The following is a 23885-nucleotide window of genomic DNA, read 5'->3' as shown; positions in this document are numbered from 1 at the left end:
CAACAGAGCGTCTAAAAATTATCAAAATGTCAAATTTTCTCCAAGAAAATAAATTGAACTTAATTATATTTATTTTCATTTCTCGTAACACGTCGACTCAACGCCCCGAGTCCAAATATATGCGGAGGGGATTAATAACACATGGAGCTGTTAATCGACACAAATTTAGAATATCGATCCTCATAAGACCGCTCTTTACTCGTACAAATCTTGCTAACTACGACCTACACATTCCCTAGAAGTAACACCGAGGCGAGTTAGAGGAGACACGCTGGTTCGGTGAAAGCTTTTACTCATTTAAAAAAAAATTCGATGCAGTATTAATCGACACCCAGCAAGGCTTTCAAAGGACAGGGACACGTGAGCGCGCGGTCCATTATTTTGCAATAAAAAGGCCACCATTGAAAGCACTCCCGCGCTAAATGAAAAAAAGATCAAAAAACTAATTTATTATCTCACGTAAGTGGAAGACGGTTTGTTGTCTTAGTTATCGGTGTCGAACTTAATGTCATTTGATTCATAACTTAACCATTTATTATTCCAGTCTTTTTGACCGGTGCAAGAAAAAGGCGAAGGAAACTTTATTTTTAATTGTCTACACGACTGCGTTACGAATATCGCAAATCAAGTTTTCCTGTTTGACTCGACAACAGTGTGTGCTAACGTACGTGTAATGTTGTAGATACCGAAAATAACCAAGTGAAATTTTGTTCGTAAAACCAAATTTATGCATTAAATTCATAAATTTCCCGTTAGTAGATGCTTCACCCGTTATTTTTATAGTCATTTTAGTAATTATTTTGATATATATTCACAAAACTATCCCCTACGTCCTATTTTTGCGCCGGTATTGTACATAGTTATCATTATTATCACAAAACTTCACAAGATCTAAGGAAAACTTGAAAAATGTGGCAACACCGCCTCAGGGGCATCTCTCTAGTTGCATACGTGAACCAAGATTATCCCGTAAGAGTAAGAAGCGTGTAGCAGACCGTTCATCCCTTTCTGTCTGCAGAGATTCCGCCACAAGCGCATTTAAAAATTTTACAGTTTGAAAATCATAGACATTTTTTACCACGTGTTACAAAATTTAGCGGACTGTATGTGAATAAACAACAAAATTGATTACGAAAAGATAAAAGCGACTGGTTGCAAAGCGACTTACCGATGATGCAGCTCTGTTGGTGCAATGTACATTGGTAATGGCCTGCAGCTTCCAGTTTTTTTCTTGTTGGATTTTAACGAAAATTCACTTAACGGTCAATTCACGTGCGTACACAAACGAGTCGGTTTTCGAAGTGCCGCTTGCAACCTTTTTTCCCGTGAGGTAAAAATACTTTATACAAAAAAGCTAAATATTACAAAAAACGCGAAAACTATAATTGACAACACATAACAAATTTCTCTATGGAATAATTATTCAATAGTGTTAAACAAAAATACTTAATATCTAATATTAATACTAAATTATTACTTGCGGACGCAACACCACGCTTGCTCAAAGTCTATTTTATACTTCCCATACCACAGTCAAGCTTGTCGTATGCACTCTTTCCTTGATCATTAATAAAAAAATATATAAAAAAATATATCGTCCATACTGATCGATAACGGTAGGCAAGACAGTGTTGCCGGATCGTTAAAACTGATTGTGAGTTAACCATAATTAATAACGTCATTATAATGTCATAATTTTTGCATAAAATAAGGTGACGTTTGAAGAAGTAAATATTATTATTTGCATTTAAGGAGGTTCGATACCAAAAGAAAAATGGTAAGAATGTTTTCAAAGCAATTGAAATCTGTTAATAAATATGCAAACTGACTTGTGTAAAAATATCAGATCGATTGACAACGTAGTTTTTTTGAAAAATGAATTTAAAAATTATGCTCTTTTACACAGGCTCTTATGGGAGTTGGGAAAAAACTTTCATCAAACGTGAATATTGCTCTTAAAAATGGTTAGGATCGGGAAAATAAAATTGTAATTAAAGAACTAAATATTACTAAACATTTTAAAACAATAAAAATATGCACTTACAATGTAATTATTGAGATAATGGAATGAATAGATAACGTTTTGACAAATTTGAACAAACATCTGATCCAATGAAAGGAAATATGGCAACACTGTACGCTGTATTTAATGCTTCGACTGATGCGTTATATTTGAATAGCTCAATTATAGATTATAAAATTATTCCATTCGAAAATATATGTAGTAATAATTAATATTAAATAAATTTTTCGTGATCTAAAGCAATATACTAGCAATTTGAAACAAAAATTGAAAGGATCTCTTTGCAAAACGAACAGTTTAGTTGTTATGTCACAATCTTCAATTTGACAAGTCGACGTCTCACTATCATACATTGAACTTCTTGATAGTTATCATATGGATTCTCGGTTTGCACATTTTATTTTTTTCTCATCAATCCACATTCTGTTTTACACTCATTTTATACTTTTCAGTAATTACTTTTCCTTTGTACCTTGGTTGTTCATTCATGTTTACGGAATTCGCGCAAAGTTGACAGTAATGACAGTTGACCTAACTTTTACCACCACGCCATGGCAATGTTGCCAGATTTCATCCATAATTTTACAAGCTCGTAATGAATAAATAGACGCTTTTATTCAAATAAAAAGTGAACTGACGTGTATTAAACACGACAAAAATATGTAAGCTAATATGTGTGTATAAATTTCATTCTAAATAGCATACTTAGTTCGCTGAAATTAATTTATGTACGGTTGGTACTGCAACAATACTCCCGTGTATAAACATAGGCATATTCTCCGCACCGCCCGCCCCGTAAGAGGTGTATCGAACGTCCTTAAAAGCAAACGGTTACTATTGCAGATAGGTTTTGATTTGTTTTTATAAAACATGCTGCAGTTATAAGGCAGACACTCTTTGTACGATACTGATCGATTTGATTGGCTTGCTTTGTAGTCGTGTCAACGACCCGGCAAACCAGTCTTTGTCAAAATATCGTTCTCGCTTCAAGTGCAACGGATTTTGTTTCAGTTGGAATGCTGAGAAAATTAAAATTAACAATGTTGGAAAATACCCCACTCCGACACAACATTTATTTATTGTATTTTTCACTTTCAAAATTAATGTCTCAAATCTGTTGCCATTCTAGAATAACCCTCGGCTAGTAATTTCAATTTATTCCCACTCTCTTGTGATATTATTGAAAATATGCAAATTCCTTGACAAATGGAATTGCGGATGTGGTTACTAATCACAGACGACGATTATTATTTCTTCTTTACGTTAAGTTGGGGATATTTGTGCGGTTTGTAAGCCACATCGTTGCGTAAATTGCGAAAAAAACTAATTTAAACAGTTTTTTTATCACCAAAAAAACCACAGCGTTTGGAAAATCTTAGAAATAGTATGTAACATGACGTTTTGAAATAAACTGGCTGTAGAAAAAAATTAGTGTTCAAAGCTTGCACTTGATATGGAATTAAATGACAACAAAGACTCTGGTTAGGAATTTGAAGGTGAAACAGAACAGATTCGGGAAGAAAAAACGACAATTCCTTTGAAACATTAGTTTGCTGAAATCCCATTCATGGAACTTTCGTTGCAAAAACCGTTTTTTCTTAAGAATTATCCTCGATTAGTACTGCCTCGAAAATAATGAACGGCTGAATATTCAAATAGAAACGCCAAACCTCAAACATATTTAAATAAACTTCTGATCGCTGTACTCGCTGATACTGATGCAGAAATACCTAATTACCATCATCCAGAGCAAAACGAGGGGAGTATAATCCCACCACTTAAATATTAATTAATATTTCCAAACTCCAAATGGCTGCAGATATACCGAAAAGCCTCTCTAAAAGAGAAACCCTCGTATTTACGTTCGCGGAACTAATATAATTTATAAGGAGGCCATAAATATCAAATAAAATTCAAGTAGCTCCTGTTAAAATGTTATATGCACGTACGTGCTATAAAATTGTACGTTAAATTGCATTAATTTCATGTATGTACAGGAAAAAAAAAAACAGGAAACTTCTCGTTGGCTTTTCCCCCCTCAATTGCCGCCCCACACCACAAGTACAAGAGTAGGTAGGAGAAATATATGCAGTTACCGTCTTAGGCACTCGAGGCAAAGATATTACAATATTTTTTTATACAAATAGTCTGTCAGGAAAATGTTACGTCAACTTTCCAGCGTATTTCATCGTGTTCCCCATCAAAAATATCACACATATGTATTATAAAAGATAACTCACCTGTTAAAAACGAAAGTCTCCTCATGGCGGGAAAGGGGTGGTTCCCAGAAGTATCTAATATGTCTAACTGATATATCTCTCCCCTAATCCTATATAGTTTCCTATGAAAGTCTTCAATGGTTGGTGTATAGCTCTCCTGAAATTTACCTCCTAGAAACCGCGAGACTAGGCAGGTTTTACCTACCCTAGCTGAGCCTACAACAAAATTTTCTAACTTTAGACCAGGGTCGATAATTTTTGAAAAAAAATTATGGTAGGATGAAACCCATTGGAAAAGAAAGAGAATATAACAGAAATGAAAGGAAAAATAATTTACGGGCGATCTGAGGTCGGGAAGGGGAAGGGGATGAGTTTTTAAAGGTAAAAAACGGTTTATCTTGGTTTCCGGAAAAACTACAAGTCTTATGGAAAAAAGTTAAATGGCAAAGTTGTAGGTAATAAAAAGATCTACAACTTTAGTATTCACACTTTTTTCACATAACCTCAAAATTTATGTGAAAAATTCAAATAACCAAGTTTTTGGTTTTTTATTTTTTTTACAAAAAAAAAATTTTTCACGAAATTTGGTGAAAACTTACCTATTTATGTCCCAAACACGCTGTAATTTTTTTGATTTGAAATATTTATTTTTTCACCTTATTTTTACTTAATATCGAAAAAGCACCCTAATTTTCAATCGAAAATTCTCACGTCAAAATATCTGCTTTTTTAAAAACGTCGGTGGGCTTTTTCTTCGTTGAAATCTCTACTTTCTGATGGTGTAAAAAAATATATACATTACTATGGTAAGTTTTCTCAGGAAATGCAAAGAAACGAACTAGAATCCGAAAATTTTTTTCTAATCATTATGTACAATTTTGAGCTATTTATTAAAATTTACACTTTAATTACTCGAAAAACGTAAGATTCCATGTTACATTGATAAACAAAAAAATTACAAGTCGAAATATACTATTATAATTAACAACCAAATAAGTTAATAAAGTTAATATTTAATAAGACATCTACAATATTTTGAGAAAGTTGTAGAATCTTCTTTCGTTTCTTTGCATTTCCTGAGAAAACTTACCATAGTAATGTATATTTTTTTTAACCATCAGAAAGTAGAGATTACAACGAAGAAAAAGCCCACCGACGTTTTTAAAAAAGCAGATATTTTGACGTGAGAATTTTCGATTGAAAATTAGGGTGCTTTTTCGATATTAAGTAAAAATAAGGTGAAAAAATAAATATTTCAAATCAAAAAAATTACAGCGTGTTTGGGACATAAATAGGTAAGTTTTCACCAAATTTCGTGAAAAAAAAATTTTTTGTAAAAGATCAAACTAAAAAACCAAAAACTTGGTTATTTGAATTTTTCACATAAATTTTGAGGTTATGTGAAAAAAGTGTAAATACTAAAGTTGTAGATCTTTTTATTACCTACAACTTTGCCATTTAACTTTTTTCCATAAGACTTGTAGTTTTTCCGGAAATCACGATAAACCGTTTTTTACCCTTAAAAACTCATCCCCTTCCCCTTCCCGACCTCAGATCGCCCGTAAATTATTTTTCTTTTCATTTCTGTTATATTCCCTTCCTTTTCCAATGGGTTTCATCCTACTATATTTTTTTTCACTTTCTACCATTTTTGAAGGCTTAAGCACTGGTCTACTTAATTGTTTGTTTTTTATATTCCTTAACATTTTCGGCAAGATATTTAGTATACCGGGCGCTCCGTTAACATGTCTACCAATCGAGTTTAAAATAACAAACAATATAATAGTTTTCATTTCGTGCGTATCATTCGCGATTTAATTTTGTTGTTATTTTATGTCGTTTTGGATTTATTTAAGATGTCTAGCAATGGTTCAAATATTGAAGTGAATAAATAAGAAAAAGGTGTAAGAGTAGTAAGAGTATGCGAAATTTAGTTCACATTTCCCCGAAAAATATCAGCTTTCAGCATTAGAGTTTGATCCGGCATACTGAAAGCTCATTAAAAATCCGAGGAAAACTTGCCAAAAGTATTAAGAAGAGAAAATAATATATCTTATGTGCTTTTTGGTTCCGTAAGGTTATTAAGTGAATGAAACTTTCTGCTCTTTTCTATATAAATATTTCTGATGAGTTTTTCTCTCACTTTAATAACTTATTTAATTTAATTCCATCTGCCTCTTAAGAAAGTTAAGTCAACTAGAACAAATAAACGTATTTCCACTGTTACTTTAGTACTTTTTTAGTACTTTACAAACTTCCTGCTTGACGGAAGGTTACATACAGAATGTGAAATTTAATACACAATATTAAGAAAGTTTAACCGACGTGTTGGCAATATTTTAGAGTTATATTTTGATACTTTTCGATGATAGAAAACATCGTGTTCCAGAGTATAACAATAATTTTAGAGAATTTAATAAAAAATTTCTCTACCTTTATCATAGGCTTAAGAAATACGAATATGAAATAGAACAAAATTCTAATTAGTTTATTTTTTATCTGTGTCTCGCTATTTCAGTGAAATACACTAAACCTTTTTATTATTTGCATGCGAGACTGTCCGGCTATAAAATACCAATACTGTAAGATGTATAAATTATTCTCGTGACCTAAACAGATAAAATGGAATAAATGTTTTCGCCTTTGTTTTTCCAAGAGTCAACTGTTATATATTTACATTCGGGAAAGTATCAGGTAGAAACCTGTTTTATTAAAAGTAAACATATACCAATTCGATATATAAATAGAAAAGAGATCTGGCTTTATATGACTTTTGTCCGAGAGAAAACCGGAAGTAAAAACGCTCTGTTATGCTTAACTCTAAAATTACTGCAAAATTCATACAATATTGTTAAAATTGTTTATGTGTGTACCTACTACGACATTCAGGGCAGCGTATTAAAGTTTAAATTTGTGAACCAAATAGAAGTTTCAGTTTTTTAAGATGTTAAGGATAAGAGGACTTACCCAACATGACCAGTCGGTAGCAGTTTTTCGCGGGAGGAACGACGTCGTCACAAGAGTTTGAACTTCCAGGACTTGGTCCTGGTCCCGAGGTCACTACGGACTGGTAATCCGACGTCGAATTCGGTATTTTGCCGTCTCGCTTGGCACATAACCAGTTCGTGCAAGAGCTTAAATTCATTGTTGCGTATATTAGCAGAGCTGAACATTACGAGATTTTTCACACTGCAACAAAAAGATTCGAATTTACGTACACATTGTTTCTTTCTTTCTTTGTTTTTTTTTAATTAAATATTAATTGACCCAGCTACCATCCGCCAAAGTTTGTCACCCCATTAAACATTTTTCAGTTTCTGACATGTTTCAGAAACGTTTCCATTTTTCTTGAAACGTTTCATAAAAAATCCATGCAACGTTCTGGTAACGTTCTAGAAGCCCAAGATGTCCTCCCCAAAATACGTTTCCAATGAAACGTTTCAAAAAATTGGTTTCAGTAACATTCTTTTTATGTTCCATTTATGCCCTCGATATTTTTGTTTTACGTTTCAGTATATTTTCAGAAATGTTTGAGTAACATAATAATTTTATTACCATATTGTTCTCATAATGCTCTCAACTTTAGATCATTTTCATTTCAAAAGCGTTTTTGAAATAGTATAAATAGTGTGAGTATTTTTTTAAATATCTCTAATACTCCTTTGTGATATTTTTATTTGTATTGTGAATGACTTAATTCGAACTAAAAAAAGTTACATTGTATATTAAAAAAAAATAAATATGCTCTTCTAGTTTGGGGATGCGGCAACTTTTACTAAGAATTTCTTTCTTTTTGAGAAGCCACTGAAAAAAGTTTCTAATATGGATTATGAATTTTGCCATTCATCGTACAAATAAAAATATCACAAAACAATATCAGAAGCATTAAAAAAAAGCTACACATTTTATATAGTTCAAATACGCTTCTGAAATGGAAATTTTCTAATGTTGAGACCTTCATGAATATGGTAACAATGACGAACTGATAATTAGAAAAAGTTAGTTATGATTATGAATCTTAAAATGGTAGGTATATGAAAAACAAATAACATTACTAAAAAATAATATAAAGTTATAATTTCTTCTACGCATGGTCAATATTACATATATCCTTTTAATAATAATAAATTATACAGCAGAAATAAGGATACAAAATGATATCTTGACAAAGTAAATATCTGTAGGTATACCTAAACTCTTTTATTTAAGCATGCCTATACACATAAACAAATATAAACATTTGTACAAAATATAAAATAAATGACGTCTATTTCACTTGATTCATCCATATTTCAAATAATTCTCACTGACTAAGTAGTTGCTCTTCAAATTATATCGAAACATATGTTGTTGTTCCATTTTCTTAGTTCTTGTCCCTTGTCCTCTTGTCTGTAATTAATAGTAGTGGGTATAGCTATATTTAGGTAGATGTGACGCAAAATTGGAAATCTCTAAACATATCGTTTTAAACATTTTGCATCAATATTCATTATTTTATATGCACCTTACAATAACCACAACTGCACACACTACAAATTATCACATAAAATAGTGTCAAAGTAAAGACGAATAACAACGAAACCAAGCAAACTGACAAACCGCAAACCTAACCTAACATAATACGAATTGAAACGACACACGGGAAACAAATAAACTCGGGCTGTTACGCGCAGTCTACGCAAGTCACGAACATACATTTTTTCTAGACTTGTGTTAGAAATATGCCACCACATTTTTTTTTCTAATTATGTCTTTATATAACAAAGGCAAATGAACTAACGCTTGAGAAGGATTGGGGATTGAGAGCAAAATTTAACTAATGCCGAATGTTCCATAAGATAAACAAAAATAGCAAAGGGTTGTTCGTCTGTTATGTTTCCGAGATCGAAAGGGAATGTTTCGAGTAAGTTTCAAACTCTCTTCAATTGTAACGTTTCGGCTATGTTTCACTAAATAAGTTTTCAAGTGCTACATTTCTGTAATGAAACAGAAACGTTTCTAGTTAATGTTTCAAATGTTCAGTAAAAGATCTCATTTGCAACGTTTCATTTACGTTTCGTGTTTAGTGGGACAGAACTTGTACAATACCCTGTATAGACGATACATACATAGCGGAACACATACTGGCAACAGACAGTGTCAACTTAAAATATTTGAATTCCCTAACAATTTATTAGGTTTCATTTCCATTGTTTCATCTTCAATACGTAAAACAAGAAATAAATCATACAACTTCCAACTAGGTATAGAATTGTATGCATATTTACAGCGCATTAGTTTTAACTTGAAAGTGGTTTGATCAGTACCTACTAAATTAATATTAACACTATAGGTATGTACAATTCACACATATCCCGGCTAGTTTATTCCCGTTTATTTACCGGATTAATTAAAAAATATAATTCCTTTGTGGCGAGACTTTATAGAACAGCCCTATTCGACCCGTATACATTATACCGGCTATTTACATATCAAAGAACATTCATTACGTCTGCTTAACTTCGCCAGTGGGCAATTTCATTACATAAAATCTGTTGCAAGTGCTTGTCGTCAATACGATATACAGTTTGTGGCCGTAACAAGGCGATTAAATATTTCGATTTCAATGAATATTAGACGAGACGAAGGTGCGGAAGTTGTGGGTAACTTACACTAATCAACGGCAGCAGGTTTAAACCAATAGGTGATGACTGGGAAGAGTTTAATTAATATACATTATACACTTTTTGAAATAGATGATAAAAATTTAAGACGTTTCCATTTTTTTATGAATATAATGACATTATAAACGTGAAATTAATTTAATGACAAAAATGTATAACTTTTTCTGAGGCGTAGGTTTCTTTCAACGGCAGCGCAATGTTTTCATGTAAATATTACTTTTACTTTAGTCAATATTTACCTATAAAGTTATATTTTTTCTCTTTGTTTCTTCTGCCATGGTATTTCTCATTTCAATAATGGAAGGCAATTAATATAAGAGTATTGTTTCAACAAGTAATTCTAAATGATATTAGAAATTTAATGTAAATTACACGATAGTTCAAATGATCTCACAAAATAGATTTTCACATTAAAGGCCTTCGACACCAGTCTACTATAATCCTTAAACAAACGGAAAAACAGTGGCGGCGTCTGTTGAGCATTTTTTTAACAATAATTTCGAACAGGGTACATATTTCTATAAAATACATTTTACTTTGACAGCGAAATTACCTTTTATTTTACCATTGTTTGTCTAGGTAGAAGAAGAAATAAAAAATTGTAATTTAAGTTTAATAAAGTAATAAGTAACTCAATTTCTTGTTGTTTTTTAAGATGAAAGTTTCAGATAAAATAAAATTATATTATACTTATTGCGGATGATGATGGTTTGTATTATTCTTGTGCATACAATTTCAATTCCTCCTTTGAATTTTATTGCAACCCCTACAACAAGAACAAACGAAATATTCGTCCGAAAAAGACTAAAAGCGTAATTTGTATAATGATCAGTGATAAATCAAATTCGCATGAAAGGGGTTACCTACTTTTTTGTGCCTGGGGCATGAATTGTTCACGCTTAAGCTTTTAAATGCAAATGGAGTTATTCCTACGAAATTTGCATACAAGAATATTGCGTGCTAACGTCTCATATAATTTGACCTTATTTTTTCTTAAGTTGTGGTCATAAAATAGAAAAGTTTTATCAACTTATTTTTTAAATGGTGATTACGTATAATGATTTATACACTAGGCAGCAAGACACTGACCTTCTTAATGCTATTACGTTTTTTATAAAAGGTCTAGGTGAATATTTAAACATTCCGAAAGATGGGTGAAAACGACTCTAATACTATAAAATCGATTTTTATAATAATACGGGAGCTAAATAGCTACTTACGTCGTAGATATAATATTCCACGCACCGAATGAAAATGAAACAGAATAATAGTTAAATCAAACACGAGCATATATTTACGCAGGGTTTGAATCATTGACGACAAACGCCTGATCCATAATTTTTAAAAAATGAATGGGCCAGTAAAGTTATAAAAAGTAAGATTTCTTTAAGGAAACAAGAAAAAACACTGAATCCAATGGAATCATACAAATTTGCCCGTTTAAAAAAACACTCCTGCGTCCTCGAATCATCCCTTGGGCCAATGTCGGGGGATGAAACTTTTTCTTGTAAAATGCATCCGGGAATTGGTAAGGGAGTAAAATTTTGGATATTTAGGTTAGGTAAGTATTTATTGGATATAAGGTAAGTAATCTTAGATTTAAAAATAAGATTATGTCCCTAAGATAATCTGAAGATATAAAATTTAATTTGGTGGCTATTCCGGTAATTATACTAAGTAACTGTCTATTTGGTTTGTCCCTATATCTATTCCTAATAACAGGATTAACAGGTATAGGTAATTTATTTATCATAATCTCTATCATACTTCTATCTTTGTATACAATAATTCTATTGCTACTTAAAACACCAAGACATCATCGTCATGCAGTTTTTTTTAGTAAGTGAAGTGGGCATGTGATGGTGCACATGATATAACAAAGCAATATAACCGTTTCGTGCACGTGCTTTTAAAACTTTAACTGCCTTTTAGGTCTGCATATTTATCTCAGGAAAGCATAGCCAAAATTCTAGAGTTGTTAGTTACGTAAAATTTCCGTTTACAAGAGCCTATCTATACCCATCTTTACAAACTACCTTGTTTTCATAACGCAAAACAAGACCCTTTTTCCATTACCACACAACAAATCTAAATTACTATTTAAACAGCTCTTACCAATCATGTAGAAATGTAAGAAGAACTATGTCAACATTTAACAACAGCCGGCTTAGCATTATACGATAAAAATATAAAGGCCCCCATTTTAATACTCGTCACGTTTTAGTCATCATTGCAGTTTTTTCAGTTACGAAACGCGATCTATTGTTCTGCGGGCGAGCGACGCATAGCGTCTAGAGCGTTGAGACGCCTGTAGCTCCCATAATAACAATTTCAGACGTCTCCGCCACCACTGATACTACCCCCACCTCCCTAATAAAATCAATGGCTCACATCTGCCGGTAAAACAGATTTCTACTATTCTCTCCTTTAAAAAAAATATTAACATTAGACAGCAACTGTCAAATAAAACTACATATATTTATTTAGTAATTTAGATAATAGGTCGATAGCAGTGAGTCTATTGAAAGTACATTCACTAATGATAAACGTGAATGAATCCGTGTGACTGTTGTTAGAGGTCATTGTTCCTGTTGAGTCTGTTACAGAGGAAATAACCTGCAAACTTTATCTGCAAATTTTGTTTTCATAGCAATGACGTAAATAAGTGACGTGTTTTCCCAGTAACTTTAAAAAGGTAACTACTAAATACGTAAACAACTATAAAACAGTCATGTCCATATCCTGTGGCAATGTGAACAGTGATGCCTGTCAACAAGTGCTTGTCAGAACGTTAGGAAGCATATTACTATAGTTATATTCCCGTATACATTTGTATTTATGAGTATATTTTGAAACAGGCAGTTGGTACAATTCGTTCAAACAATTTCCTTGTTGTAGACGATACATGAAGATGACCCCTCCGGTTGAGGAAGTTCGGAAACGTTCACCGTCTGATTATATATTCGGAAAGGTCCTAGGCGAAGGGAGTTTTAGTACGGTTTATCTAGCCAAGGATGTTCACACGAATAGAGAATATGCAAGTAAGTGTTAGAATTGAATAACAAAGAAACAAGTTTTTATATGTTAGCGTGTTTTGATTGATATTATTGACAAAATTTATTGTTTTCAGTTAAAGTTTTAGAGAAGGCTCACATCACGAGAGAGAAAAAAACTGAGTACGTTATGAGAGAAAAAGAGGTCCTGCGTCTGCTCGGAGGTTCTTGCCAGTACTTTGTACACTTATACTGGACGTTTCAGGATGCCGAACGACTCTACTTCGTCCTGACGTACGCCAAGAACGGGGAGCTCCTGAAACAGATCGACAAACACGAGTGTTTCAATATTGAATGCACGAGATATTACACAGCCGAGCTGGTCCTCGCCTTGGAATATCTCCACGGTAAGGAGATTGTACACCGTGATTTGAAACCTGAGAATGTGCTCTTCGATGAAAACTGGCACATCCTCATAACAGACTTTGGTAGTGCCAAAATAGTGAAGGAAGAAACCGAAAGGTGCGATAATGAAAGTGATACGAATTTTCGTAAACGGCGTAACAGTTTCGTGGGAACAGCACAATTCGTGAGCCCGGAGATGCTGACGGACACGTCGTCCTCTTATGCCTCGGACCTGTGGGCGTTGGGCTGCATCGTCTACCAGATGGTGTCAGGTCTCATGCCGTTCCGGGGCGGCAGCGAATACTTGATATTCCAGAAGATTCTGAATTTGGAATACGAGTATCCGGAGGGATTCGACAAAATTGCTAAAGACTTGGTAGAGAAATTACTCGTTATAGTGCCTAATAAGAGGTTGGGGGCGATTGACGCTAAGCCTTACGTGAGTATAAGGGAACACGAACTCTTCAACGGGTTGAATTGGGTCAATCTGGGACCACCACCAATTATTTCCGACAGCATAAGCGAACACATAATTCCCGACCATCTAGAGCCCGGCTTGGACGAAGAGAAGGTTTCCAGGTTGCAGTTGGATTTGTTACCGCCGGCGCCGACGCCGTCCCGGAAAAAATCCCAGCCTGGCAGGAAGATCACGGATTTGAGCCCGGACGAGATCAAGGAGAGGCTCGACGAGCAAAAGACTAATCTCTATCACACGTTTGTTGGCGGGAACTTGATACTCAAGCAGGGTTTGGTCGACAAGAAGAAGGGGTTGTTCGCCAGGCGGCGGATGTTCCTGTTGACATTGGGGCCCCATCTGTATTATGTGGATCCCGTGACTATGGTCCTGAAGGGGGAGATACCGTGGAGCGGGGATCTCAGAGCCGAGGCGAAGAATTTCAAGATATTTTTTGTTTATACGGTAGGTTTTGTTTAACGGGAAAATTAAGGTTCGTATATTTCAAATTCCTATGGATGTTACTACCGGGTGTTGCAATTTTCCACTGACAAATTTCCATGGGTACTTTTTTGATTAAAAATATGCAAAAAGTGACAATTTCATTATTATTTCATTTGTTCTCATTTATTTTATATGCCCGTTTCAAGATAATCTGCTTAAATTTTGTTTAAATAAGTTTTATTTTTAATATTCAAAGAATTTATTTATTTATTGAAATTTATCAAATGCAAATCAAAACCAGTATAAAAATATATGTACTTAATAAAATTACAATAAAAGAAATACAGAAATACAAACAAAACCATGAATTTAAAAAAAAAAAATTAAAAAGGTTGTACAAATCATCTTTTGTAATAAACTCAAACTTGACATCACTGTAACTCTGCCATTTTTTGTTCGATTTTAAGAAACAAAAGATTATCGGTAACGTCTAGACTCACTATAATTTTTTTATTTAGTGCTTACCTTAATGAGCTATAATAATTCTTTTTAAATGATACAATATATTAATTATTACTCCATCTGTCACATATTTTTCTCTTGATCCTACGATAAATGAAACTATGCAAATTATTCGTTAATATAAGTTTGAGCTTTATAGCAGATTTGTTAAGTGTGCAATGAAAACAATCAAATCAGGTATAAATGTCATTTGAAATAAAAACTTATCATGTAGATGACAGCACATGTACATTGCCAGTCTTTTGTTTTCCAAAAACCAAACTTGTGAATTTTCCTCGAAATCGTTGTTGTGATAAGTTACTGGGATGTACAACATATTTAAAGAATAATCATTTTTTCAGTATTTTAACCATCATTACCGCTTTAATCATGATTATGGTTCCTTAAACGGTTTTGAACTGGTATTATCGAGTTTTGCACCCAGCAAATTATGTTTAATGCAACCGATACAAAATTTGCCCCGTAACACAAATATGAAATCTTGCAAATGATAATATTTGTGTCGAATATTAATACTTTTTGTATTAATATCATTTTTTTATTTGTTTAGGCCTATCCAGATACAAATTCCAACGAAATTTAATCAATTTCAGTTTGCATATAAGTCTTTCATGAGATAATATTTGGATAAAATTTAATATTGTCAGCTAAATTATTTGTATATAATTAATATTAATAATACATATGTTTGTCCATTCGTTGACAGATAAGATAGGTAGGTATATATGTTTTATGTGATAATAATGGAATATTATCATTTCATTAAAATGGACTAACACTCATAAACTTCAGTTTGTAAAGTCCAATAATTAATAAAATATATCGTCTTAAGCTTTAAATTCATCTGAGAGGGACACAAGTAATATTGCAAATGAATTTGAGACATTTATTACACCATCTTGATGCGTACTCTTCATTTCTAGACCAAAGAAACGAATTAAAATTAAAATTTTTTTGACAAATAATGCAAAGATCTGATTTAATTAAGCTATTCATCTTGTAACATGAACGTTAATAATTCTACATCTTCAGTGCAATTTTGAAGTACGACTACAAACAAGTTTTAAAAATAAATGACAATCGTTTAAAACAAAATGCATTAAAAAGGCGCGGAAAATTTGAAATATCAAAGATATAATGTTTGCATGGTTAATTCTAATTTGCTTTGTAAACATTATTATACGATTTATATGATAAAAATTAGCGAAATTATATTAGTTTTATTTATAAACGATAATAAAAAAGTTTATACTTACTTGTATTAAAAGCGTAACACCGTATAATTTAGGTGTTTTTATAATTAATATTTTATAAACTTGTATAATAATTTTAATTATTGTAATATTATAAATTTTTATTAAATTGTGAATGTTTCGTTCAGTTTTCATTGTTTCTTTGGTCTAGAACTGAAGAGTACGCGTCAAGATCGTGTATTAAATGCCTGTAAGAAGGCAACCGCTCTCTTACATACATGGCGGCGCACCCTTCTGAACGCTCAATCGCTATTTGTTTATAGCTTCAAATAACAGTGGAAAAAACAAATTTTCACACTGAAATTACTCATAATTTGTAGTATTTAACGTGAACTTTCAAACGCCGTCAGCAGAATTACAAAATACCTATTCAATCAAAAGTTATTAACAATTGAAAATCGCAAAAATTGCATTTTTCGAGTTTTTAATGGTGTTTATCTTGAAAAACTGCATTTAACAAAAAAATTACAAGACATTTTCTTCTTAAAATGGGTCAAATAACAAGAAAATACTTTTTATTTTGCCAAAAACTAAGATCTCAGTATTTTGCAAGTTTTTTTGTTAATAAAAAACTTATCGACATCCGGGCAAACTTCTACCCAAAAAATTCGTGTTCTGCAGCTCAAAAAACACTTGGGTAACTCCATCTACAGGACTAAAACGCAGACACTGAAAAATGTGACTTGATATTTATATCAAATACTTTTTAATTTATCAGCACAATAGTTTAATATAAGCGCTTTTTGAAAACCGTAAAGGTGTTAATGCGAGGACCAGCGATCCATTTTATGCAAAAAAAAATGAAAGACTGCTACATTTTAATTATGTTGTGATGTTAAACAGTTATTTATGTACCACCTTCAATTTTTTTTAAATCTATTCATTTCATTCAGATAGTTTTAAAAAATAGTTTACTTACAGCCTCTTAGTTGTTAACGAAGTTGTATTTCTTGCAGCCGAACAGGAAGTACTATCTAGAAGATCCCGAGGGCTATGCCCTAGAGTGGTGTAAGGCCATCGAGGACGTGAAGACACATTACTTCCCCGAGAAGTCATGAAAGTGGGATTAAATTCCCAAATCACTACCTACACTGAAATTGGCAACTTAGTTTCTCTATTTATTTATATTTTAAATTATTTATGTACTAGATTGTAATCATATTAATTATTTCATGTGCTAGTTTACTTTTTATTTATAAAATTACCTATTGTTTAAACAAAATATTCGATTAAAGTAGTCAATCTGGTGACTTTAGTTTTATTTCGTTTCGATGTTGGCAGCGCTTTAATTCAACATGGCGCTGGCTGAAAGTTATTGTGACATATGAGTGCTTTGATATAGATTTTTTTGGACAATTAAATTGACTTTTCTGCGTACGGAGTGGTGTTATTGGCCCGGGACACTACCCTAAACTATGTGTTAAAGAAATGCTGCCTAATTATTTAAGGTAAGGCATTTACGTGTGTTGTTTTTTTGTTACGTTTTGGAATATACCACCCACCCACTCCGATTTATCTGCCACATGATATTTTTGCTTACCAGATTTTCCACTCTGGATAAACATTTTCAATTTTTTTCCAAGTATATCCCTAAAAACGATTACAAATTTATAGGTGGAGTGGCTATTTTGCTTTATTACCGGCTTTTTGTCTGTTTAAATATTTGACAGTTCACTCGGTTCCCAGTTTGTTTATATAGTAGGTACACATAAACATTTTTCTTTTTGCAAAACCGGCTGGACGGCCGAACAATGGTAATGAAATATTTATTATCTTCTCGATGCGGCCAATTTTCTTGGCATATTTTTACACGACGCTAAATCAAAACGATTCTTTCAAATAGTATTATCAACTAATTAATATTGATAAATTTCATAAATAAAACATTTAATAGGTATTACAGAATAGCTATTTTTATTAGTAACCTGCTGTTACACCAACATATGTTTGGGTGTTTGTAAGCAAATCGTCGTAAGTTGACGATAAATAACTCAATCGCCTTTACATTTTTTATCTATAAATATTCAATTTCAGACAGATATACTAATTTGTTAGTTAAAGTCCTCGATAGAGTCATTGTACTTTTTCTTATTCTATTCTAATTTCGCATTTAAATAAAATTGCAACTTGCAAGTAAAAATAGTTCTAAATTTAATTAGTTCAATATCAATCACGCTAGATTAGGTTTCATTTGTTTATAAAGTTTGTACTTGACATTTTTTAACTCTGAATTACACATACCTACTTATTTTACTCTTATTTTTCTCTCATAAGGTTTGAAAAAGTGGCTGTTACTTGTAGGTTCCTTATCTCTCTTGTTAATGTATATTTTCATATTTTGATATGTGGTTAGTATTTATATTTGATGTTTGTTGATAGAAAAATCTATAAACTGGCACTGTTAGATTATCAATATTTTGACTGACCCAAGCCGTTATATGTTGCGCCTGGATGCAAAAGATGTCGCTCTTTGTCCCTTGCCCCAGGTTGTGGTTCTGAACTTCAAATAGCGACTATTTATAATATTTTTTAATCAAGATCAATCTATTCAATCGAATAGTAGATATAAATAAATATTTAACAGGTCATATCTTTCAAAATAAAACTGATAATTTAAATCTGTGTGCGTTGCGAAAGGTTTTTAGCTGTATGTAAGATTCTGGAATAAGTATAGATAAACAAAAAATTGTCAATATGTCCCGATAGCATTTAAAGGAATTAAACATTTGGTACTGTTTTAGGGTCGACTCATTAGTTTTTATTAATTGTTTTTAAAAAAATTTGATTATTAGGGTTAAGTATATTCCAGGTTGGTTTTTTTATGCTTATACATTATTTACATACCTATTACTGAAAACCGAACACCGTTTTTCTATTTTCATTTTTAAATTAAATGTAGCATACGAGAAAACAATCCTTGGTTTAGGTGAAGTTATTTAAGGAATTTCATCTCGTAATATATACTAAAAGTAAAACAAGCAAACTCTAAATCATGAAACATAACAAATATAATTTTATAGCAAACTCATAAAATCGTGGTTGACCAATTATTTCATACTAGGAAAGAGTTTTTATTAGTATCTATAATCGGTTACAAAGGCCTTAAGCCAATGGGATGGGAATTAGTTTATTTTGAAGTATATTTTGATGTATCCTGACATTTTTATAGAGGGGACACAGTAAATAAATATACAGGGTGTTGTAATTTGTAAACAAATGAACCGCGCTAACATATTTATTTGTATATTGACGCAGGCGAGTCTTTCCCCAGGAAAACTAGTCCATAACAGTTTAAAAATTTATTTACATGTTTGTTCTCTTGCGCTTGTGAAACTGAAATTTCCGATACACGTTTTCGCATAAACTTATAGAATAACACAATATTTTTTATTTTGAATTGTTTAGCTTTCATGAATCACGTATTTTTGTAACTTTTTAAGCAAGCACAAATGTAAAAGTTAGATTATTTATTAGGTGATCTTACTTAATACAAATTGGAATGAATTTAATAATCATTTGGGATGATTTCATTACGTTGTAAACATCGTTATAAAATGTATTTATTAACGTTCTGCTTGTAAGATCGCATTGAAGTTTTGAATGTACCAATCAAAATATTTATGTTACCTATATGGAAACATACAACAAACCTTTATTTTACAAGTTCCAGACTTACGTAATTATTTTCCATACTATATGATTTTTCCATATGGTGCGAGTTATTTGCGGGATAATGTGTTTCGGAAAATATAGTTAATACATTTTTTTTCAATGAGTATCACATAATATTCCCAAGTTTCACCCGTAAATATTATTTTTTAATTATTTAATCGCGGCAGATGTTTTGCCCTATCCATTCAAGTAAGTATGTGATTAAATAATATTATATTTCAGGAATTTTGCATGAAAAGTCGTTTTAGGTGGATTTCGGAAATTTTCGTCTACTTTCATCTACAATATTTTTAAATAATATTGTGGTATCATTTTCTATGATCTCTCAAACAAATTTAAGCATAGGATTTAACCTAATTCATCAAATAAAAAGTCTATAAAGCGAATGTGCATGAAACAATAGGAAAATTATGAGTAGCAACTATTTTTGGAATCGTAACGATAGGTAGTAAAAATACCACATAAACAGTATGTATGTAAAATGTAATTTCAAATCAAAACGGAATGCCATAAAACCATGTACAACTGTTAGTTGTATAGATTTAAAACGAATTCACCTAATAATTCCTTTTTTAAAATAATTTTATGGTTTCTGTCCTAAAAATAGGCATACAGAAGGTAACAGCGCTATGAAAAATTTAGGGTTTGATTTTTTTAGTTAACTTAAAAAACAAGAATAACCAGCACTAAAGGTTTTTGAACTGATATGAGTTCGGGAGGTGCGGCTCTTAAAGGGGTAGTACTCGGCTCACTTTCTCAGTTTTTTTTTCAGTCCTAAGTAGACGCGAAGGAAATACAATAAACGTTTCAAATAAAATTACAACTTTTAACTTAATCTCTCATAAATATCATTGAATTGCCACAAGAGAAATAAATAAGTTTAGGTGAAAATTTTACACCTGTCATTTTAAGCCAATTACAACTGTAACTTCGACAGTTGCCCATGGCAACCTTCAAATTTTTCGGAAATTTTTTTCCTCTTTTTTTTTTGACAGCTATAATATGGTTAAAAAATCAGTACCTATCCAGAATTTTGTTTTGTAATTATTATTTAAAAATAATAAATAGATACAAATAATTATTTACCAAATATTTGTTCCGAGATTTCTTCTATTAACGCTAAATGTTTTTGAAATTCTGGCTGGAACTCTTCTCTTCGCAACGGAGAGTAACGAGGAACATAATTAAGTATTACCTTTATTTTTCATTTCCATCAGATGTCTGTGTTTCATAAAATATATATGTAATAATTTGATGAAATTTTGTTCTGCTGAGCTCTGGTTTTACGTAAAAATGATGGGATATCTTCCTCCAAAATCTTTTCAATAGCTGCGAAAAGATTTTCTTGATGCGGACTGATTCCAGTTTTTTTCAGTAAATATGGCAAATACTTTAAATTTTTATGAGACATAAGAATTTTGGTGCAAGAATTACATATACTATAAGGTTTAAATTATTTTTTGGTTGTTCAGTGCCATGATTTAATTGTAAACAATTAGAAGCTACTGTCAACGTGACGTATAGCGAAGACGATTTTGACATCACAAGCCTAAGCCTACTTGATTGGAGTTATGGATTTTTTAAGAATCATGGATATATTGCCATAGATATCGGTTTTCCACAAAAACTTACTTTCCTTCTATTTTAGTAATACTAATTGAATTATACTGCAAACATAAATATCTGAATTCAAAAATTAAATGCCTTTTTTATTACTAAGGTGAATGTATTGTGCTGTTTTTTATGTTTAATAAGGATCATTAATAAACTGTCATAGACATCGCATTTCTACAAAAACTTACCTTCCTTCTATTTTAGTAATACTAAGTGAATTGTACTGCAAAGATAAATAAATATTTGAATTTAAAAATTAAATGCCTTTTTTATTACTAAAGTGCAAGGAATGTGTTTTTTATGTTTTAATAAGAATCTTTGATAAACTGCATTAGGCAACGCTTTTCTACAAAAACTTACTTTTCTTCTATTTTAGTGAATTGTGGTTGCAAAGTTAAATATTTAAATTCAAAAATTAAATGCCTTTTTTATTACTAAAGTGCAAGGAATGTGTTTTTTATGTTTTAATAAGAATCATTGATAAACTGCCATAGACATCACTTTTCTACAAAAACTTACTTTCCTTCTATTTTAGTAATACAAAGTGAATTGTGTTGCAAAGATAAATATTTAAATTCAAAAATTAAATGCCTTTTTTATTACTAAAGTAAAAGGAATGTGTTTTTTATGTTTTAATAAGAATCTTTGATAAACTGCCTTAGGCATCGCTTTTCTACAAAAACTTACTTTCCTTCTATTTTAGTAGATAATACTAAGTGAATTATTGCATTTGAATTAAAAAATTAAATGTCTCATTTATTACTAAAGTGAAAGGAACGTGTTGTTTTTTTGTTGTAATTTTCATTTCCAAAACGAGCCATTTTTGAATTTAAAAAACGCGTGAAATGCGATTAAATTATGTGACGTTTAAGAAGAAAAAAATATGTCATGCACCACAAAACAATGTCTACCCGTCAAACCAACTTTATTTTGGCGAAATAAGTTTCAAAATGAAACGTGTCAAATTTTTAAAATAAATGTTGGTTGTAAAATTTTCTTACCGAATCCCCCACGTCCTTGAATTTATGTCCGGAAATTTTTCCTCAATCAAACATTTTTCTAGAAAATGCGTTCCTTCGGAAAGATTTCCAGAAATAATTCAAGCACTAGGGAGATGAAGAAAACATGGCCAAAATCAGCATTTTAATTATTTCGTTGTTCCTAGTCTGCTTGATGGCCATTGAATATTTGCCATCTCAGACATTATAAGTTGGGTCCTGCGAGTAATAATTAATGTCTTAACTACGTCCGTCGGATGGGAGGCAATCAATTCAAATAAAACAAATACAAAAACCGTTAATATTCCTCGCTAAGTCCATCTACCAAAACAAATTTTATTGCGATCGCGGCCCGGTGATGAGCTGTGAACGTGCAGGCCCCACCCCGAAGACGCCGCCGCGACGCCTAGCGTCTCGGCAACCTTCGGCCGCGGCGTCGAGCCGTTTGCTCGTTTTTCCGTTCGCCTTTCAGTACGTCGCCGCAAGTGACCGCCGTCCGGTGCCCAGCGTCTCGCGCGCCACCTAGCATACCCAAAAAAAAAACATTTGTCTCGACCGGGAGATGTCTTGCTGGCTGTACAGGGTGGTGGCTGCCGGCGTGCTACAGGATGGTGGCGTATGAGCTTGCCAACTTCAGCAGCTAGACCATGCCCGTGAGCACGGGGTTACTCGGAGAACCTCGCGCTAAGCGCTGCAAACTTTGCGACGGTAACGACACCCCCCCGCCTCCCCCCAGTGTGTGTGTGTGTGTGTGTGTGTACATGTGCAGTGTTTCCGCCGCCCCTCCCCATGTTTAACCGTGTGGCTTTCGGTGGTTTGATGTTTGCTATTAACACGTTAAGCTAACTTACGAAACTGAGCTAGTACTAATTCGTGCAAGTCTGGGCACGAATACAACGGAAACAAAATCTGAAGTAAAAGCTTCAAACACTTACTCGAAGCTTGGCGGTTACACTGACATCGCTAGATGAAAACAGAAACTTGTATTTACATGTGAGGGGTTACACTGTAACATTAAACAGTTTGGATCGATTTGATGCGATTAATTTGTTAAGAATTCGTTATAATTTCATACGAATTCGCATTTCGTGTAACCATCACCCTTGACTATATACGCTCAGTCAAAGCCATCACCTAACGCACTGTAGTAATTCTAGTCTTCAGGCGAATGTTGTAAAGGATAATCGCAGGATTATAGCATGTCGGGGATTAGCTTAGAACTTGTAAGACTGGGTTGACAATAACATTTGACAAGGAGAAAAAATATAATAAACAAAGATTTACTACGAAAAGTTCTACATATTGTAGCTTTTGCTACATGACGATAGACATTTTTAAAATATTTTCCGATTGTTTACAAATTCTCTATTATTATTATTATTTGAACAAAAGTCGCGTTAATTAAAGTTTGATAAGCAACATAGTTAAATATAGGAAGAAAATAGTACAGTCTTAACAGTATTCAAGTATAATCTACGAACGAATTTGGACAACACTGTTAAATATGATTTCAACTTTTATATCTTCACATATTACTAACATTTGCAGTTATCAAATGTCAATAAATAAGAAAATGTAACGCCTTGTTTATTGCCATTAGTCTTGTACAATTATTCACAACCAAA

At 32.3% G+C, this 23885-nt stretch overlaps 3 protein-coding genes across 7 annotated transcripts in view; 2 read left to right on the top strand and 1 right to left on the bottom strand.

Annotated features, from left to right (window-relative positions):
- LOC108913724 (GTP-binding protein Rhes) overlaps positions 1 to 16983 on the bottom strand; it is a 54773-nt gene extending 37790 nt beyond the window's left edge. The window contains exons 1-3 of one of the 2 annotated variants that reach the window (XM_018719333.1): positions 16896 to 16983; positions 7210 to 7431; positions 4264 to 4458 (exon numbers count right to left, since the gene is read on the bottom strand). In XM_018719333.1, coding sequence (XP_018574849.1) covers positions 4264 to 4458; positions 7210 to 7387 — 373 coding nt within the window. In that variant the 5' untranslated portion in view covers positions 7388 to 7431; positions 16896 to 16983. Of the gene's footprint in view, positions 1 to 4263; positions 4459 to 7209; positions 7432 to 12020; positions 12164 to 16895 lie in introns of those variants that run through there. The other variant, XM_018719332.1, reaches the window with a different exon arrangement.
- On the top strand, positions 12355 to 17223 carry LOC108913723 (3-phosphoinositide-dependent protein kinase 1). Of its 3 annotated transcripts, none has more exons than XM_018719330.2 (4): positions 12355 to 12600; positions 12804 to 12946; positions 13036 to 14222; positions 16933 to 17223. In XM_018719330.2, exons 2-4 carry the CDS (start codon positions 12811 to 12813, stop codon positions 17032 to 17034), a joined length of 1425 nt encoding a protein of 474 aa, XP_018574846.1. In that variant the 5' UTR covers positions 12355 to 12600; positions 12804 to 12810; the 3' UTR covers positions 17035 to 17223. The 3 variants fall into 3 exon arrangements, with proteins under 3 accessions (XP_018574846.1, XP_018574845.1, XP_018574847.1); XM_018719329.1 differs by lacking the exon at positions 12355 to 12600 and adding an exon at positions 12624 to 12695; XM_018719331.1 differs by lacking the exon at positions 12355 to 12600 and adding an exon at positions 12626 to 12747.
- A 55-nt stretch (positions 17224 to 17278) lies between these two features.
- LOC108913722 (MKL/myocardin-like protein 2) overlaps positions 17279 to 23885 on the top strand; it is a 55398-nt gene continuing 48791 nt past the window's right edge. Inside the window, exon 1 of one of the 2 annotated variants that reach the window (XM_018719325.1) lies at positions 17279 to 17424. Coding sequence is in view for 1 of the 2 variants with exons in the window: in XM_018719323.2 (XP_018574839.1) it covers positions 22908 to 22968 (61 nt within the window). In the remaining variant the exon portion in view is untranslated. Of the gene's footprint in view, positions 17425 to 22762; positions 22969 to 23885 lie in introns of those variants that run through there. The other variant, XM_018719323.2, reaches the window with a different exon arrangement.

Source organism: Anoplophora glabripennis, unplaced genomic scaffold (genome assembly GCF_000390285.2).
Source record: "Anoplophora glabripennis isolate ALB-LARVAE unplaced genomic scaffold, Agla_2.0 scaffold639, whole genome shotgun sequence".
NCBI classification, from domain to species: domain Eukaryota; kingdom Metazoa; phylum Arthropoda; class Insecta; order Coleoptera; family Cerambycidae; genus Anoplophora; species Anoplophora glabripennis.
Note: the sequence above shows the minus strand (reverse complement) of the source record. Positions and strands in the feature narration are given on the sequence as shown.

Bases quoted from the DNA above. Each gene is read 5' to 3' on its own strand.
- LOC108913723 (XM_018719329.1), top strand. From the start codon at position 12,637: ATGTCCATATCCTGTGGCAATGTGAACAGTGATGCCTGTCAACAAGTG. The intron at 12,696-12,803 runs GTTAGGAAGCAT...TCCTTGTTGTAG, and splicing joins CAACAAGTGCTTGTCAGAAC to ACGATACATGAAGATGACCC. The intron at 12,947-13,035 runs GTAAGTGTTAGA...TATTGTTTTCAG, and splicing joins CACGAATAGAGAATATGCAA to TTAAAGTTTTAGAGAAGGCT.